We start from the raw sequence: 12692 nt of genomic DNA on the forward strand, positions 1-12692 counted from the left end.
GACTGGGGACCTCTAAGCATTTGCAGTGGAGTTCTGTGCATTCTGCTCCTCTGAGGCTGTGTTAAGACACACTGAGGAAGCAGGCTGGGGGCCTCCGTTTGGGAACATGAACCGCATTCTTTTCCCACTGTGTATGTTTGCATACACAATAAAAATGACATGGTTTTCATATTTGATGTGCATACACAAATTGGAGAATGTTATCTTAGTTCAGAACCAAAAACATTTTGATCTTTTAATTTTGTTTTCTCTTGGGAATCGGAGGAGAAAGAGACAGACATAATTAGAGAAGCACAGCTACATTTTTCCAGTTTGCCAGGGTCTCTCTCACTAACTCTTACATTCTGTGACAGAAGTGCTCCATAGATTGCACATTCAGTTTTAGCAGAAAGAGGTGATTCCTGAAAGCAATTTAACCGCTTTGATCAAGCGAGGCAATTTTATCCCCTCAAACTACAGGTGCCTTTTAACCATAAAGCAGAAGAAACTCCAAATCCCTCTCCCTGCCTAGTGTAAAAACTGAACTGTTAAAGTGTATTTGCCTTCATAGGACTTAGCTAAGTTGAAGACACACATTAAATGCACATAGGCTAAGATCACTGTTTCATTAAAGTATATAAATGTTTGCTACTTATAAAAGGTTTTGATTTTCTTCTATATTGCCTTCAAAACAAAAATATGTAACACATAATAAAAAGCACTTACTTTACTGTGTGTTGTTTACAACACGGCTGCTTTCTTCATATTATTAAATAGCCACCTTCTCCAACTGAATCCCTTGCCAAATGTTTTAGTGTTCCTTCAGGACCAGACTTTAGCTGCAGGGCCCCATGTTTAGCTTCGAAAGCCAGTCTTCAACTGCTGGAAACAGCTAAAGTGGTACCAATTTATCTCAGCTGCCCCCACTTGATTTCATCAGTAATGAGCTGACAACAGCTCTGTGATGACTTGCTTGGAAGTTTGGATGTTAAAAAATCTTGCAACATTTGTTGAATATACAATTACAGACAGGATTAAGGAGTGGATATGGGATATAAATTTGCTGAGGATCTTTGCAGTGTGCCGGTAGATGGCAGAGGTGAAACCTTCCCTGAGAGGAGTGTCTGCTAGCAATTGCTTCTAACATCCCTTTTTTTCTCACTGTTTGAAGGTTATATTAAAGAGCACACTGCAATACTACAATTGTGCTGCAACTACGTATTATTTCTGAAGTAAGCAAAATGCAACGCGCCCTGTCTGGCATCTAGTCAGTAAACTGAATGCCTCCAAACTGATCACTAATGAACTCAAAATACAAGCAGGAAACAGACTTGCAGTGCGTACAGTGACAGGGCAATGCAGCCAAGAAGCTGCCGACGCGGAATGCTACAGCCCGGATCGTTAGCTGTCCCTCCCTTTATACGCAGGGATCGCTACCAATAAATAATCTCAATAGATGAAATCCAGAATTATGGAGTGGACTCTTGAACCACCGCGTCTTCTCGCTCCATTGTATTTCTGGTGTGTAACGCTGCGTCGCCGTGCTGCGACACAAAGCGCCACAGGGCTGGCGGAGCTTCTCTGCCAGTGCCTGTCTCATCTCCCGGGACCGAGGACACAGCGGCAATAAATTACAGCCCATCACAAGGGATGCCATTATGCGAGCGCAGCGATACAGGAAAAGTAAGTTCTTTGATTCACTGGCAGCAGCCAACAAAGATGAAATGTCAGCTCTGCCAGCACTAGCTCGCTCTCACAGCAGATCCTCCAGGAATGCAAGTTTTATGCGGCTGCCAGTTGTGAAATATTGATGGCATTATTAATTATCATTAACCACTCTCTTACATACACAATAGCTCAGCAAGTGTTTGGCATTAGTTTTTGCAGCGTTCAGACGTACGCCAGCATTTCCACCAGACGAGGACCTTCGTCCCCAAAGGATCAAAGCTCAAACCCACCGAAGCGGTGCTTCCCAAACCAGTTTTGTTTCAACTGGAAAATGACACCAGCCTTGCAGCCTCCTTTTCCAATATCACCCTCTGATCGGCTCTCGTAATTAAACACCACTGGGCTAATGGTGTCCAGGTGGGGAGCCCCCGGGCAGCACCATGCACCAGAGGAGCTGGGACAGTGATACTTAAGAAAATGGTGCTTTTTTTTCTGCTGCCAAATTTTAACTGCTGCTGTGGGCAGTCGGTAGAACCCTCCCAGGATGAGAAGCAAAATTCCCCTTGTGCCAGTGTAGCCCTTTTCAGAGCAGGGCTGCATCCTGACTGCAATCTGAGCTGCAGAGCACCATATCCCCTCTGCTAAAGAGCTGTCCCTGTCCGCTGTGGCCGTTTGTCTGTCTGCAAACACCTCTTCTGCCTGGCGGTTTCAATCCCTTTGCAGTCCCCAGCTTTTGGGCTGGGTCGCTTCACCTTCCAGTGCGGAGCTGGCTGATTTGGGGCATGGAGGAAAGGATTGTTACGCATAGCTGGTGGGTTTGTAAGGCCTTCCGAGGGGAGAGGAGTGTTTGGAGTAAGAGAAAATTATTGTTCCTGGTTTCACACTCAGCTGAGTTTCCATTCCATGCATTCCTTGTTACTTACTCTCTCTTAATCACTGCAGATGTTGACATCAGATACAGATTCACGAAGCGGAGGTTATTGAGAACATGACTTATGCTTGAAGACATTCCTCCCAGAATATTTCAAGCTTCTGATTTTCGACTATATTTGGTGGTGGAGCGAGGAGAAGCCTTTCTGCATCTCCAGGGCTCAGCGGTGAGGGACCGCCCCGGGGGGAGCTCGGGCTGAGGCTGGTGCACTGAGAACACGCTTGGGAGCAAAGTCACCAACTTTGCATTTCTCTCAGGAGTTTTACTAACAGGAAATTGCAGTGTCAAGTATTCGGCTGGCAATGCTAACTGCATCCAGCATTCCCAGACTCTGAAATCCCTCTTCTTTCTGTAAATACCTTCTTCTGAAAGTCTTACCAACCAATTCCAGCGTACCCCGGCAGTGCCTGCACAGCCCCTACTCTCCCTGGATCCTGTTCTCTCGCACCCACTCGTGTGATGGTGCTGTGGTTAACTAATGGGGTGTGAGTAGTTTTTCCCATTACAGATATTTCAGATGTTTATTGCTTAAAAAAAAATATTCCTGGGAGAGACCAGGCATATGAAAATTTTGTCTTCTAGGAGGATGAATCTTTCAGTCTGAAAACAGCATTGCATGTGACTGACATTGTGAGGGCAGGGATCGATGCAGGGCTTCAAAAAAGGACAGGAAAAATCCTCCTGATGCCCCAAATACCTTCCCAGACCTCTCCAAGCTGGGGGAAATTAAGCTCTGAAATGTTCTTTCCATCCCACAGAAATTTCCATCATATGAAAAATGTTCCTTTTTTCTATGCTGAGATTAACTGAGACCTCCCGGAGCTTCCCTGAACACAGGAGAGGGGACCTGAGTGAGGGTGAGCCACGTCTTAGATGCTCGGGCACCCTCCAAGCAGGAGAGAGCCTGGTTCGGACCCCTCCACAGCAGCTGCTGCTCAGGCTGGGGGACACAGAGGTGTCTCAGCACGGTTCGCCAATATCTCGTCCTTCTCGGGGCTCGCAGGGTGCCCTGCGCCTCTCCACAGAAGCGGGGTTTGCTCCCGGAGCCGTGTGCGCCCCAGCCCCGCAGTCGATGCACGGGGCTGCGTTTCGGCAGAGTCAACACCAGCAGACGTGTTCACTCTCCTGTGTCATTCCTCTCTTTATTTCATTTCCTTGAACATTTTTCATTAAAAATATAAGTGCTTTTCTAAAATTAAACCCAAAAGACCGACCTCGGAAGCGCTCATCCCAAGGGGCTAAGCCACACGGGGAGGGGCAGGACCCTTAGCATCCCCCCGGCACGCCACGTGCGTCACCGGGAACAACCCACATCTCGGCAGCGGGACGTCACCTCGCAGCCCTCTCCCCTGCCACCCCATTTCCCTCCTTCGCCTCACTCGGCCGCTCCTGCTCAGCTCCCTCCGCAACGCCGGCCCCGAGCCCGCGCGGCTCCTTGCTCCGTGTCGGGCAGCCGGTTGCTCGCAGAGGGTTAACGCTTTTCCAGAAGGCTCCGAGGGAGACGGACCAGGCGGCGGCTGTGGAAAAGAAAGGAGAGGGTTGTCTGAGCTGGGCACGAGAGCTGCGGGAGACCCCGAGATGGTGGTGGGTGGCAATGGCAGGGTATGCCAGCACAGGCAGTGGCAGCAGCCCCCCCTTTGCCTGGCACAGGGGGGGCAGAGGCACCGGGACACCGACCCCCCCTCCCTTGGCCTCCTTTAAAGTGATGCAACCGGGATCCCTTCTTGCTTCTCCCCTAAGCTGTTTTATTTCTCTCCCTCTTGGGAACAAAAGCCACAAGTTCGTGCTGCAGCACTATAAAAGGCAGAGAGCAGCTTTTCCAAATGGGAAGGGGCTGATAAACCCAGCAGGGAGAAACCAGCAGCTGCACAATAGCCGGTGCACATTTCAGCTGGCGAGGTGGCCTGATTTATAAAATAAACCCTGGTGCCCTCCTTCCAGCCCTGAGCAGGAAACAGCTCGGCTGCCTCGGCCAGGCAGAGGGAGCAGCAGCCAAAGACAACAGCATTAAAACCAAAACTATCCCCTCTCCCCCTGCCCCCCAGACACCTTTCTTCCCAGAAATTAAAGCCTGGTGGGACGAGGAGCAGCCGGCTCACCTGGACGATGCTTCGATTGCGAGGCTGATGCTGAGCCGCATCTTCCCCAGCATCGCTCTAGAGCATGTAAATGATGTAGGAGAGGATCACCAGGCCGATGATGGCAAAAAACATCAGGATGAAAATATCCAGCATGGTGAGCGAGGAGCTGGTGGGGCAGGGGCTGCCGGGCTCCCCGCGGCGTGGAAAGGGGATGCTCGGCAGAGAGCCGCCGCTTCGCTCGCCAGCCCCTGCGGCTCAGCCGCTGCGTCCTCCCCTCCCAGCCAGAGCACAGCTCGCTCTGCTCAGGATGGAGAGATGATGCCGGAGCTGACAGAGCCGCTTTCCAGCAGGCAGGCGGAAAATAAAGGGATAAACGCAGGCGGTCAGATGGGGCTTCAGCCTCGCACGGGCGGAGGAGAGTGGAGCAGGGCTCCCGAGAGGCACCGTCTGCCTGCGGGAGGGTCGCTTTGCCCCTGCTTCTTCCTACCCAAACTGCTGCCCAGTTTCTGGGGGTGCTTATGGTGATGCGACTCCCCGTTTGCAGCTGGGAAAGGGCCCACCCTATGGGGAAAGAAGCAAAAATGAGCTTTGGCTATCGCAAAGCCCTGTCGATCAGTCCAGACTGCTCTGAACTCTCACCTTTCAGAGTCTGGTACTCCTGGGGTACTGCAGCATCCTTTGCTTTCAGTGCCACACCACCTGCTTCAGTACCATTTAAAGCGATATGGCTTTAAGTGAGCAGCAACAGCCACGGAGCCTTTTTATTTTAATTTTTTCTGGCTAGTGCTGTTGATGCAAATAACATCCTTCTCCACATACCTTCATGATTTTCTTTTCCCACTGCTAACACTGTAATTGCTGAAAATCCCACCTTGAGAGGCTGCAGTGACCAAGCTAAGCCGTCACCAGCTGCACCCTGAGCACAAGGGCTGGCTGGGGTCTGCAGGACCCGGCTGTTGCGGTGCTGCGTTCCCAGAGAAGTCGGGCAGAACTGGGACCCCATGCCCATGCTGCGCTGCTCACAGCAACACTGACCATTTCCCCGGATGGGTCTGGTCTCCGGAGCAGCCACCGGCACACCTGAACCCCGGCAGATCCCAGACCCACGTTGTAACGGAGGCATCGCCTGCGCCTCCGTCCCGCTATGACCATTTCTCCAACGTGGCTTACAGCTGAATTTCGCAGCTGATTTCCCAGGGCTCCGTGGTACCCGGTGGCCGCAGCGCATCAGCCAGACACGCTGCAGCAGAGCTCTGAACACTTCAAGCGTATCCCTTGGCTTCACACCATGCTAAGAGCAAGGGACGAGCCAAGAAGCTGCATCCCAGGTTGGTTCCCAGGGATGGCAGCGTTTCCCATTCCCAGGGGAGCCAGGCAGAGATGAGGACCCTGGCTCTGGCAGCCTCCCCTGGACCGGAGATCCCCACTGTGTCCCAAGGGAGCAGGAAAATGGCCAGAAAAGCAACCGCAATCAAACCCAGCGCAATCGGCAGGTAAAAATTATACTTTTATTTTTAATTCGAGTAAACCGGGAAGAGAATCAGTTGGTTTGTTCCATTCGATGGTTCAGTTAAAAAGGCCAAATAACGTTTTTTATTGGTGGGTGCTCAACCCGACGGGAAGGAGTACACAAGGACAAACCCCAATCAAGCAACGGATCTGGAAGAAAACACGTTCTAAGCTCAGCACTGAGACGCAACCAGGGAAGCTGGGATGGACAAGGTCTATTTTACACGTGATGAGAAGCAATTTAGCTTTTAATTTTTCTTTTTTTTTTTACTATTTTATTTATTTATTTATTTTAAATACAGGTTTAGGTGCTTTTCAGCTATGAAAAAAGGCAAAAAAGTGCATAAGTTGAGAGAAAAGGCAGAAATCAAGCAGTAAGAGGTTTGTTTCCCATGGTAGGGGAGAAGGGGCAGGGTATGGGAGGGGAGAATTAGGACAATGGTTTCAAGGTAGCATTAAAAAAAGGTCTGTATACCAAAACGTAATTGCCTGTGTTATTTGGTCCATTAAAAAACAGTTTATTCACATTGATACTCCCCCCCATTCCCAGACAAGAACGTGATTAAGAAGAGGATTAGCAGGGAGATGCAGACTCCCCCCCCCGCCCAGCCACCCCCCTCTCTCCTGCTCTTGTGCTTGCTTGTTTTAGCACCAACTGGGATTCCCATCCCGTAAAGCCCATCCTGGCTGCTTCTGGGGTCCCGTTTTCACCCCAAGGGAACGACGGTACCAGGAGTCCCCATCACTCTTCCCCTCTCCCGTTGCAGCCAGCTGGGGAACGAGCCAGGAGCAAAATGCTCCCCTCTGCCTGGCTCATGCCCTCCCGGCGGGTCTCTGCCCTGCCAGGAACCCCGTCTCTGCCAGAACAGCGTTTGCTCCAGCACCCCCCGACTCCGGTCACCTCGACCCCAGCACCGTCCATGAACCAGCCCTGCAGCCCTGTGTGCTTTGAGAAAGGGGACTGCAAGCGTTGAGGCGGTGGGATCCTCTCCCCCTCCGCGAGACCACCCCCAAGGACGTGTCCCCAAACAGAGCCAAGGAACGTCTCAACTCAGCCGCTTTGGTCCCTAGATTCCCTCTTTTCCTTTGGGAATAGCAAAGGCGGCAGCTTCCGCTTGGAAGCATCCTGGCCCCGTGGTGCGGTGCAGCCAAAGCCGCGAGCAGCCTGGCAGGGGAACGGTCCCCTCCGGCTGCCCAGTCTCCACGGTTCGGGCTGAGCCGGGGCTGTGAGCAGGGACGGGGCAGCAGGAGTGCCGGAGGCAGCATGGAGGCGCGACCACTGCCCCGATATTCAGCTTCTGTGACCCGGGAGAAAAGCATCCTGCTCCTGCTCTCCCTGCACAGGCTTCCAGTTATACCTGCCCCTGTCCAGCTCCAGCAGCTTCGGAGCCCAAAAGAGAAGGAGACAGGGATGTGCTTTGAGATTTTGGTCCATGACATGATCCCAAGTCAGCGGTGGCCCCAAAAGCCACCGCCGCTGGGGACCAGTGAGAGATGCAGGGTGGCTCGGGGTGTCAAACCCTGGTCTCCGCCACTCAAGACGGAGCTGCCGGTCAGGACGGTCACCCAGGACGGTCCCCAGCACAGCAGCAGAGGGGGAGGATCTTTCACACCCGGCTCAGAAGAGGCACAGGGATGGGGGCTGACCCTGCTGGCTCCCCAGACCATCTACCCAGCAGGTAGAGGGCTCAGGAGGGTCCCAAAAGCCCAGCAGCAGCAAGAGAAAAGCAGGAAGGTTCTGGGTGAATTTGGGGAGCGACCACTGCTAAAAGAAAGAGGCTGCCCTGGCATGCGGGGGCCAGGGGACCCCCAGACTCTGGCCCAAAGAGAGAAAGCCGGAGCTGCAGGGAGGACGTGAGGTCTCGGTGTCGCAGTGCTCCCCTCCCAGCGCAGGGGAGCGGGGAGCCCAGCCCCTCTCCAGCCCTTGAGCGGGAGCAGCAGCCCCCAGGTGAAGCAATGCTGCAGCTACTCCTTTACCCGTGCCAGCACAGCCCCGGCTTGGCCCCAGAGGGATCGGGGAGGTGGAACAAGGCAGCCAGAGCCCGAGGCAGAAGGAGCAAGAGCCACCTCCAGGGCTGTCCAGAGCAGCCACTCTGTATCCCAAGGAGAAAGAAAGATTTTGTTTAAGATTCTAACTGCGAATTTCTTCTGGTTTGAGGACTGAAGGGAGCAAAGACTGAATGGGAACACTGCACAGAGGAACCGGGAAAAGCAATGGGACAAGCCAGAGCCAGAGTGGTGCAGGGTGGAGGCTGCCAGCCCATTCCTCCCGTCAGCCCAGGGCAGCCCTTGGGACGAGCATCCCTCACCTCGTCCACACAGACATCGCTGCCCTCTGCCCATCCCCGCCAGAGCTGGGGGAATTTGGTCCTAACAGATGGTCTCCTCCTCCCTTTGCCAGGGTCCCAGCGACTCCGGCTGCTTCCCCTGGCCAGGAAATGCCGGAGTGCCTGGGAGGGCTAGAGAGAAGGGAGACCGAAGGAGAAGGAAAGCTGTGGCGGTTTGGTCTCTCGAGCCCCCAGCATCCCTTGCAGACAGTCCCTCAGTCCCGACAGAGCTAGAACAAAGCTAAATTGGCAAGAGAAACCGGAGGCGGCTGCAGAAACACAGAGTAACCGAGATGTCAGGACGTGGCTCCGGCAGGCGATGCCAGAGCACGTGGGATAAGGGATGCTGGGGCAGAGAGACGCACACACACACACGGGGGCCGGCGTGGGCTGGGGGCTCGGCTGTCAGCCACCCACCCCATCCCCTCCCACGGCTCAGATGGCCTCCACGTAGTTGGCGGGGAGCATGCCGGTGTCGCCCGTACGCTCCACCGTGCCGTACATCCACCCGTCGTCGATCTGCTGCACGTTGATGATGGTGTCGCCGTCCTGGAAGGAGACCTCGTCTTCGTCAGCCGCGTTGTAATCGTAGACGGCGCGGAAACGCTTCTGTGGGGAGAGAGGGGGTCAGTGGGCACAGACCCTCACCGTGCCCTGCTCCAGATGGGCAAAGCTGCCATCCATGGGGGGGGGGGGGTCCCAGGGCAAGGAGCTGTGCCCAGCCCCACGCAAGAGCCATTCCGGATCCAGGAGGTTCTTAACCGGGCACCGCGCAGGGATGCTGGTGCCGGCAATAGCTGTGCCAAGCAGAAACCAGGCACCCAGCATTACACCCACCAGCCCCTTCAGAACTGCTCTTCCCCGGCACAGGGGTGAGGAGCAAAGCAGAGCAAACCCTGACCCTCAGGGGGTGGAAACCGGGGGGGGGGGGGGGGGGGGGGGGCTGGTGTTGGAGTGGGTGCTGTGAGCCCTTGGGCTATACTCCCCCCCCCCCCAGAAGGAGCATTGCGCTGTGTAGAGGCTGGTGCCGCGGGCTCCTTGTAGCCGTAGGACTGAGACGACGGCTGCTGCTGCTGGTAGCCTGGGGGGGGGGAAGGATGGGTCTGTTAGCTGGTGCTGGGACACGAGAAATACGGCAAAGCCCCTCGCAAAGAGGAGCCGGGTGCTGTCCCAGCAAACACAGGGCCATGCAGCGGGGCAGGCTGCGACGCCCGCAGCCCCCCCGCCTTACCTGGGTTGCTGGGTTGGATGTGATGAGACGGCTGATGCTGCTGGTCTGCGGGTCTCCGGTAATTGGTGCTCTCCTGGGAGTTCCTGCGCTCCAGCTCAGCACCCTCGCTGGGACTCGGGCCCATCCTGCTCCTCTCAAACTCTTCGTGGTATTTTATCTACAGCGACAGGAGAGGAAGGAGAGCTCAGAGTGCAGCTGGGACAGCCCTGCAGCACCTTCCATGAGGCTGAGCCTGGCCCCAGCACTGGCAGCAGTCCCCGCAGCCTTCCAGTGCCAGGAATATCCTTCATCTTTTCTCAGCTCATTTCTTTTTGCTACCAAGGACTCGGCATCAGCCATCTCACAGCCCCGCCGGCAGTCCGAGGGAGCTTCTTCCCCCACGTCTCCCCATGCCACAGGGACATTTGCTCAGACCAGTTTGTGTGTGGCACAGAAAGGAAGGAGGAGGTTTAAGCGTCCTATAGATGGGATACGCAATTTTTTCAGGTGTGGGTGAGAATCAAGACCAGGCTCCCAAGCTCCCAGGCTGCAGGAGCACAGAGCAAAAACACCTTTAGGAAGTCCCCCCTGCACACGCCGAGTTCGGTGTGCAACTCCCCAGCCCACGGCCAGGTACAGCAGGCGCCGTGGAGGTACAGCTCCAAAATCTACCCCCAGATCTCTCTTTAACTGAAGCGTGAAAGGGCCTTGGGGTTTTTTGTTGAAGGAAACTCAAAGCAGATACCACCAAACACTCCAGCTGCATCTGCCTAAGCCTTCCCCCACAACCAGCACAGAGGGGGCCCCCCCACAGCGGGCAGGAGGGAAGGGTTAACCCAACCGCCTGGGCGTGGGTGTAAAAATTAATAGCCACTTCTGTTAATGAATGCATTGCCATCGGAAAGCACCTGGAGCCCATTTGTCTGCTGGTTAAACAGTTATTTACTGAAGGGCACTACAGCAGGCTCTCTGCACAGGCAGAAGGCAGAGCCTGGAGCAGAGCCACCCTCCCGGGAAGGAGAACACCCCGGGGGGAGCACCCTGCTCCCCCAGCCGCTGCAGCGAGCCCGAGCAAGGACAGCTTCAGGACGGCATTTCCCGGCGGTCAGAGGCTCAGGCTTTGCGCAGCTCCATTGCCAGGAGGGTTTCCCCATGCGCAGGACCGTATCGGCACCCTCCGACCAAGGGTGGTTTGGGGCACGTCTGTGCTGCAGAGGCGTTCATGCCCCAGCGGGCTCTGCCGTGCCGGGCAGTCCCCTGTCCGTGTGCCTGCCCAGCTGCACCCTTGGGAGTGAAATGCTGCCTGCTGAGCCAGGCTTTCTGCAGGGAGTGGGTTTGTTTCATGCGTCTTTATTAAGTGGGTCACTGCAACCCCAGGCAGGCAGCCAGATGCCCACAGGGAAGCTGCTGAAAACCGCTGCCGTGGCTGAGGGAGGGTGAAGGGGGCTGAGCAAAGGGACACGGGCTGCTCTCATCTCTCTGCTGGGTTATTTAATGCCCCTAAAACCTCCACAGATTCCCTCAAAAGAGTGGTGCTTTCTGTAACAAAGACCGCAGCCCCACTCCATGGCGGGGAAGCTGTGCTCATCTCCTGCCGGCTCAGACCCCACTGAGAAGCTGCCCCCAGAGAAAAATCTTCCAACCAGGTCCATTTCCCAAGCGGGAAGCCTTCCCCAGCCCTCGCTGTCCTGGGGTTTGGTGCGCAGATAACACCCCGCAGCTCCCCCAGGAGAGATCAGTACTCGCCAGGGAACTGCACAATGGGATCAGAAGAAGAGGGAACAAACCACCTCCTCCCGCCCCGCTTGGCGTTCTCGTGTTTGTGTACGCGTGCGAGCTCCTGCCCGTGTTCGAGCTCCCACTGCGGGCAAAGGCACCGGTCCTCCCTCTCCCTGCATTCCTGCAAGCCCAGACCCTTCTCCCCTGGACACACGGGGGGGAACAGACAGCAGCTCCCACGCCAGGAGCTTTGTCCCCAAGGTAGGGATGGTTAAGGATGGAAAAGCGAGAGCAGCTCGGGGCCCTGCAGAGCTGGAAGCAGGAGAGGAGCTCACAGAAGCCGTCTGTCGAGTGGACACCCAAGAGGTTTCTCGCGCAAAGCTGCGCTCCGGGGGCAGGTTTACTAGTCAGGGAGAAGCCAGCCTTCCCAGGGTTTCACAACAGCTCCTGGGCATTTGATAAGGAACGCGCATGACTCTTGCTAGCGGCTAAAGGTTAATTAACTCCCTGCGTTCTGCTGAGGGCAGATGCTACTGTGGGCTCCCGTGCCACGATGCCTGGGAGCCACGGGGTCGAGTTTGGGCAGGGGACAGCTACACCCCACGTCTGCCGCACCCGGTGCCGCAGCTATACGTGCAAGTTTGCATCCTCCTCGTTCACCATGGCAACACACAGACGTCCACGTCTGCCACACGCCGCACCGCCAGCACCTGGATACGGACAGAGGCTGCTGGGTGAAGCACAAGCTGCCAGGCCAGCTGCCACTGAACTTGGGCACGGTTTTAATGTAATTTTCAGAAACGGGAGAGCTGGGTCTCTTGCAGACGGAGGACACAGCTCCCCTTCCAGAAGGTCAAGGGAGGATGGAGATGCAGATGCTGCTGTGCAGCCCCCAGCAACCCCTCCGCGCCAGCGCAGAGGCGGGATGATGGCAGGAGGGAAGCTGTGCGTGGCCAAGGGACGACCCCGAGGAGCTCCCCGCAAGGCTGCTCTGGTGCAGCGGCCGCCGCGAGATGTGGGCTGTAGGTAGGAAAGCGGCTGACGCTGCCCGTCCTACCCTGGGGTCTGGTGGCAGCAGGTGGCGGGACCCCGGGGACCCCGCGTGCGTCCTCGGCACGAACCAACAGCAGCTGCAGCAGCAAACGCTCCTGACAGCCGGATGGTGGCTGGAACGGGCTTTGCAGGAGTCAGGAGGGGTCAAGGCAAGCGGAACCTGGCAGAGGACAGTCACAGCTGCAAGGGGACGGGAGGAAGAGGTGTGCCTTTGG

At 55.7% G+C, this 12692-nt stretch overlaps 2 protein-coding genes across 2 annotated transcripts in view; both read right to left on the reverse strand.

Moving 5' to 3' along the window:
* Positions 1-3694: 3694 nt before the first annotated feature.
* On the reverse strand, positions 3695-5782 carry LOC115344775. The gene is made up of 4 exons (XM_030022706.1): positions 5695-5782; positions 5299-5358; positions 4678-5220; positions 3695-4095 (listed from the first exon to the last, which is right to left on the reverse strand). The coding sequence occupies exons 1-4, from the start codon at positions 5780-5782 to the stop codon at positions 3908-3910; spliced, it is 879 nt and encodes a 292-aa protein (XP_029878566.1). The 3' UTR covers positions 3695-3907.
* A 371-nt stretch (positions 5783-6153) lies between these two features.
* LASP1 (LIM and SH3 protein 1) overlaps positions 6154-12692 on the reverse strand; it is a 35039-nt gene continuing 28500 nt past the window's right edge. Inside the window, exons 5-7 of the mRNA XM_030022919.2 lie at positions 9727-9883; positions 9482-9576; positions 6154-9104 (exon numbers count right to left, since the gene is read on the reverse strand). Coding sequence (XP_029878779.1) covers positions 8931-9104; positions 9482-9576; positions 9727-9883 — 426 coding nt within the window. The 3' untranslated portion in view covers positions 6154-8930. The remainder of the gene's footprint in view (positions 9105-9481; positions 9577-9726; positions 9884-12692) is intronic.

This window comes from Aquila chrysaetos, chromosome 8 (assembly GCF_900496995.4).
Source record: "Aquila chrysaetos chrysaetos chromosome 8, bAquChr1.4, whole genome shotgun sequence".
Lineage (NCBI taxonomy): Eukaryota > Metazoa > Chordata > Aves > Accipitriformes > Accipitridae > Aquila > Aquila chrysaetos.

Excerpts from the sequence above, each read along its gene's own strand:
- LOC115344775 (XM_030022706.1), bottom strand. The coding sequence starts at position 5,782 with ATGCCTCCGTTACAACGTGGGTCTGGGATCTGCCGGGGTTCAGGTGTG. Across the intron at positions 5,359-5,694 it reads CAGACCCATCCGGGGAAATG|GTGGTGTGGCACTGAAAGCA; the intron begins GTCAGTGTTGCT and ends GTACTGAAGCAG. Across the intron at positions 5,221-5,298 it reads GGAGTACCAGACTCTGAAAG|GGTGGGCCCTTTCCCAGCTG; the intron begins GTGAGAGTTCAG and ends CTTTCCCCATAG.